This window comes from Lotus japonicus, chromosome 3, assembly GCF_012489685.1.
Source record: "Lotus japonicus ecotype B-129 chromosome 3, LjGifu_v1.2".
Lineage (NCBI taxonomy): Eukaryota > Viridiplantae > Streptophyta > Magnoliopsida > Fabales > Fabaceae > Lotus > Lotus japonicus.
In genome coordinates this window covers 46,495,617-46,501,469 of record NC_080043.1, presented here as the reverse complement: position 1 = coordinate 46,501,469, position 5,853 = coordinate 46,495,617, and the positions used below count along the sequence as shown (strand labels likewise).

General features: G+C 44.1%; 1 protein-coding gene across 1 annotated transcript; it reads right to left on the bottom strand.

Moving 5' to 3' along the window:
- Positions 1 to 4,861: 4,861 nt before the first annotated feature.
- LOC130744228 (uncharacterized) lies at positions 4,862 to 5,512 on the bottom strand. Its single transcript, XM_057596422.1, has one exon. The coding sequence runs from the start codon at positions 5,510 to 5,512 to the stop codon at positions 4,862 to 4,864; it is 651 nt and encodes a 216-aa protein (XP_057452405.1).
- Between the last annotated feature and the right edge of the window lie 341 nt (positions 5,513 to 5,853).

Below are 5,853 nucleotides of genomic sequence, written 5' to 3'. Positions count from 1 at the left end.
GGGAAAAACATCATGAATGTTGGAAAGAAACGGTGGTAGCGCAATCTGATACGCAACTGGTCCAACACGTCGAGTGATTTGGTAAGGTCAATAAACTTGGGCGTGAGCTTCCTTGACTTAATAGCCCGCCCAACTCCCGTAGTCTGAGTTACTCGTAGAAACACATGGTCGCCCTCTTCAAATTCTAGGGTTCTACGCCTCTGATCGGCATAACTCTTCTGTCTGCTCTGTGAAGCTCTCATCTTTTCTCTGATCTGCTTAACCGTCTGTTGCAGAAGTTCTGGCCCAATCAACAAACTCTCCCCATCTTGATACCAACACAACGGTGTCCTACACTTTCGACCATACAAAGCCTCATACGGTGCCATCCCAATGCTCGCATGAAAACTATTGTTGTAGGTGAATTCGATCAATGGCAGAAGATCATCCCAACTTCCTCTGTTGTCTAACACCACAAGCACGTAGTAGATCCTCTAACGACTGAATAGTTCTCTCTGTTTGCCCGTCAGTTTGCGGATGATACGTCGAACTCAAACTTAACTTGGTTCCTAACGCATCATGAAGAGCTCCCCAAAAGTGCGAAGTAAACTTTGGATCCCGATCAGACACAATACTCGTCGGAACTCCGTGTAGTCTCACAATCTCAGCCACATAAATCTCAGCCAACTTTTCCACGTTGTAGGTAGTTCTCACTGGTAGAAAATGCGCTGACTTGGTCAAACGATCCACAATTACCCAAATCGAATCGTGTCTCTTCTGTGTTCTTGGAAAAGCCACCACAAAATCCATGGATATGCTATCCCATTTCCATTGTGGCACGTCTAAACTCTGTAGCATACCAGCAGGTCTCTGATGATCTACCTTAGCCTTTTGCCAAGTCAAACATACAGCTACATACTCGGCCACTTGTTTCTTCATTCCCGGCCACCAAAAATTCAGTTTCAAGTCTTGACACATCTTTGTCATTCCAGGATGAATGCTCCATTTGCTCTTGTGCCCTTCATCCATGATTAGCCTTCTCAATTCTGGATTGTTGGGTACACAAACTCTGTCTTTGCATCGTAGGATATTGTCAGTTCCTATCTTGAACTCCAGGTCTTTCCCTTGAATTACTAAGTTCCTCTTCTCTAGCAGAAACGCATCTTGCAATTGTTGCCCTCCAATCTCTTCCATCAGTCCACTGGCGATTCTGATCATTCCGAACTTCAACATTCCCTCAGACGGTGTCACACCTAAACTCATATCTCGAAATTGTTCCAGCAACTCCAGCTCTTTAACCATCATTGACGAGACATGCATCTTCCTACTCAAAGCATCAGCAACTACATTTGCCTTCCCAGGGTGATATTGCAGCGTAAACTCGTAGTCCTTGATAAACTCCATCCATCTTCGTTGCCTCATGTTCTGCTCCTTCTGATCGAACAAGTATTTAAGACTCTTGTGATCGCTAAATATCGTGAAAGTACAACCATAGAGATAATGCCTCCAGATTTCAAGCGAAAACACAATGGCAGCTAACTCCAAATCGTGAGTCGGGTAGTTCTTCTCGTGAGTCTTCAACTGTCTTGAAGCATAAGCCACCACTTTCCAATGTTGCATCAGTACACATCCCAAGCCTTGATGTGAAGCATCACAGTAGACCTCATAAGGTTCCTCCGGTTGTGGTAAAATAAGCACAGGTGACGTCGTCAAACGTTCCTTCAGTGTCTGAAAACTTGATTCACACGCCTCAGTCCATGCAAACGATTGATCCTTCCTCGTCAGTTGAGTCAAAGATCCAACAATCTTGGTAAATCCCTCAATGAAGCGTCTATAATATCCGGCTAAACCCACAAAACTTCTGATCTCTGTCACTGTCTTCGGTTGTTCCCAAGCCAAAACAGTCTCCACTTTCGCTGGGTCCACATCTATGCCTTCCTTTGAGATAACATGGCCTAAGAAATTGACTTCCTCCAGCCAGAATTCACACTTGGAAGGGTTCGTATACAGCTTTTTCTTTCTCAACACTTGTAAAACTTGGCGCAAATGTTCTTCATGTTCCTTCGCGTCCTTCGAATAGATCAATATGTCATCAATAAACACCACCACAAACCGATCTAAGAATTCATGAAAGATGCGGTTCATGTAATCCATGAAAACAGCAGGTGCATTTGTCACTCCAAACGGCATCACTCGGTACTCGTAGTGTCCGTAGCGTGTTCTGAAAGCAGTCTTGGGTATATCCTCAGTCTTCACTCTGATCTGATGATAGCCTGACTTCAAGTCTATCTTGCAAAATACGGCCGCCCCTCGTAATTGATCCATCAAATCATCTATTGTCGGTAACGGGTATCTGTTCTTGACCGTCGCCTTGTTTAGTTGTCGATAATTCGCACACAATCTCGACTTCCCGTCTTTCTTCTTAGTAGCAGACGGAAATGGCAGGCTTGCGGATTTACTGCTGATCTAACTACATTTTGTTTGGTATAAGAGACACCCGAGCAGAAATGGTCCCACTATGGCCGGTGCTAGGATTGACTCGATGGCGCCCATCCTTTCGGATTGCATCTTGTTCCTCGTCATATCATTCATTCACCATGCATACTCACTTAGTTGCCGAGTGTGATTGATACTTGTTAATCTTACTTGATATATGTTAATTGTCAGTAATTATCATTTATATTCAATTGGAAGATATACAATTTATGATGCTATCACAAACCTCTAAGCCTAAGTAGCTATCCCTTAAACTTTATCTATTGGGTGTATTATTTATGTAATTCCTTGAGTTGACCCTCGCGCCTTCTATTTGTGTTTTGGCGGACTACACCCATTGTCAGATGTCCATGGCAGATTGGTTTACGATGGTCCACCCTCCGGGGGGGACTAGGTTCGAGATGCTTGATCAGGAGATCCCCGGCTCATGGGTGGTTGACCCCGCCGGCCACCGAGCGATCTACTCGGGGAGAATAATGGAGAACCGTGTCGACAGTCTGGGACATTTGATGGAGGGAGTACTGAGGCGTTACACTGTCAGCTTTAACCTGCCACCCAGCGTGTACTGTGGATCCGGTGTAGGAGCACCACCACCGTCGCTTCCGACGACGAGGACCCCTCGGAGGATGAGCATGTGGGAAGGACTTCATCAAACTCTAGTTCACCTACCGTTGTTGTTGCTGATGATTTTAGATCAGGTTTCGAACCCGCGAGACTAGCCGAGGAGCGTGTCGCTGTAGCCACCCTTCGCTTGAGGACATCGACTTCTCCCCGTGGTTATCTTGTTGTGCCTTCGGCGCACCTGATGGAGGAGGACGTGTTCGTCCGCGTTGTGGATGCGGTGACGGGAGTCCCTAGGATTGAGACCCAGGCAGTAGCGAGAGAGGAGATGGATGCAGACAGAGACCTAGTCGCCCTGGATTCTGATTCAGGCGACGATCATACCAGTATGTAGTTGGGAGTGCTGTGGTGCGCTCCTCTAGGCAGGATTAGGGTAGGAGTAGCGTTACAGCTCTGGTCATCATGTTCTCATTTTGGGGCAAGGTAGGTCCCTGACCTTTAGCTTTTTGTGTGGTTTTCTTTATGGAAATCACAGAGAGTTGGTCGGACTAGGTGGTCTTGTTTTGGCCGTTTTAGGCTGACCTACTTTCGTTTTGGAGGACTGTATTTCGAACACTTGACCTTTTACTTTGGTTTGTACATATTCGCCCACGGGCACTACTTTCTGTTACTTTCCCGTCACTAGAGGTTACTCGTGACGTGGCTTGCTTCTTACAGCGGGGGCTGTAAATATATTGTACATTAGTTATGTTTATCTTTCGTTGTAGAGTCTTTATTTCGACAAGTCTTTTATTTAAAACCAATCATCGAAAAAAAAAGTTCACGTTTTTCCGCTTTATTTTCTTTTTGGTTACTAAATTGACGCCACTGAAATCGGGGTGTTACACCCATTACACCTCAACACACCAACATCATAAGCAGAAGAAATTGAGTCCCCAACAACCTCCCTAGCTACATGAGAGACATAACCAATCAACTGTAGAGGAGCTGCCAAAGCAGAAGAATGAACAAAATGGTGCCTCAAAAAATCATTAAACCAAGGCCAAAAATTGCTCCTAGTTCCAAGGGGAGCAATTATTAGTAATTTGAAATTGAAAAACCTAATTTCAAGTGAAGCTGAACCATCGCTCAATTTAATCCTTGGAGAAGCCAAACCATTAAAATTTATTAAATACTTATTTTATTTTTGGGAATGAAAAATATATTGAAATAATAGGAACCAGTACAGGAGCAAATTACAAAGACAAAGCAATAGAAATAGCAAAGGAAAAAAAAAACAAATAGAAAGAAAAACAGAACGCTACAGAGAACAAAGGAGAGCGCAAAGACACATATCAGCTACACAAGTAGTGGAAGACACAGTCCAGGAAGGCAACCAGCAAGCACAACAGCAACACGAGCAGCACTAGAAGAGAAGCTGACATAGACCTCAGGCTCTCAATGAGTTAGAACACCACAAGAGGGAATTGGACCGATTGCAGCCAGCTTTAGCCAAGGAATCCACCGACTCATTTGCTTCCTTATAGATGTGGCTCACCTTGGAACATTTGGTTAGCTCCAGCAAGAAGTCTATTTGATTTAGTTCATTAAGGAGTTTCCATGGCCTATTTAAATTGAAGTTTATCCATCCCACCGCAGCAGTCGAATCACTCTCTATACTCACCTCATAAACCATGAATTCCTGGCAGAATTGTAGAGCTTTGAGGATAGCACGTACCTCAGCTTCGAAAGCCCAGCCAAAGCCTGAGTTCATAGAGAAATAGCCAAAGACCCTATTTTGATGATCTCTTAGAACTCCCCCAAAACCACTAGGTCCGGGATTACCTTAAGAAGCACCGTCAACATTAAATTTGAGAGTACCTAGCGTTGGAGGTTGCCAAGTTGTTGTCCTTACACTCACTGCAGTCATTTTCATTCTTATATTGCAGAAATTTGCGTTAAATTGTTCAGTGTTGTAAGGGCAGTCCTTCCATTTAGCTTTCACCCACCATCCAATTTGCATAACATGCATATCCCAAACTTTTTCTCTGTTGAAGGCTTTATCTTTGAATACCAACTCGTTTCTTCTGACCCATAGGAACCAAACCAGAGAATAAGGGATTAATTTCCATAAGATAGGGTCTGAATTAACACAAAGGAAATCCCACTGTTTGGCTAAATCAACCAGGGAGTTTGGAGGTACCCAAGCAACGCCTTCTCTTTTTACTATGTCACTCCACATGCTCCAAGACAGCAAGCAGTGTAGGAAAAGGTGATCAGCAGTTTCAGGAGCTTGGGAGCATAGCGAGCAGAGGCCATTGTCCTCCAAAGAAACCCCACGACTCAGAAGATTTTGTTTGCAAGCTATCTTGTTGTAACACCCCTGCCAAAATAGCAATCTCACCTTAGGTGGGACTATTTTCCTCACCTGAGATGGTAGTGCCCATTGTTCTCCTTCATTTACCTTGTCCTCGATCCACTTGCATAATCCTTTCATTGAGAATAACCCGAAGCTTTCAAAACACCAGCATATGTGGTCCCTGAATCCTCTCGAAGGAAAGTGACTATTTATAAGGTTGATGAAGGTGCTATGTATCTCCAATTCCCAATCAAAAAAATCTCTTCTGAATGCTAGGTCCCAAGTCCATCGATCTTCCCAGAATCTAGTATTGCATCCATCTCCAATGTTGACAATCAGTCCTTCTTTCAATCCTTTGGCTACCAAGGAGTCTTCATACAAAATGTTCACAATGTCTTGCATGAGAATGGACCAATTTTTTGCTTCCACCACAGCCACATGGAAGAACAGTAGCCTAGGGTCCAGCGCATATTTAGCAA

Excerpts from the sequence above, each read along its gene's own strand:
- LOC130744228 (XM_057596422.1), bottom strand. The coding sequence starts at position 5,512 with ATGAAAGGATTATGCAAGTGGATCGAGGACAAGGTAAATGAAGGAGAA.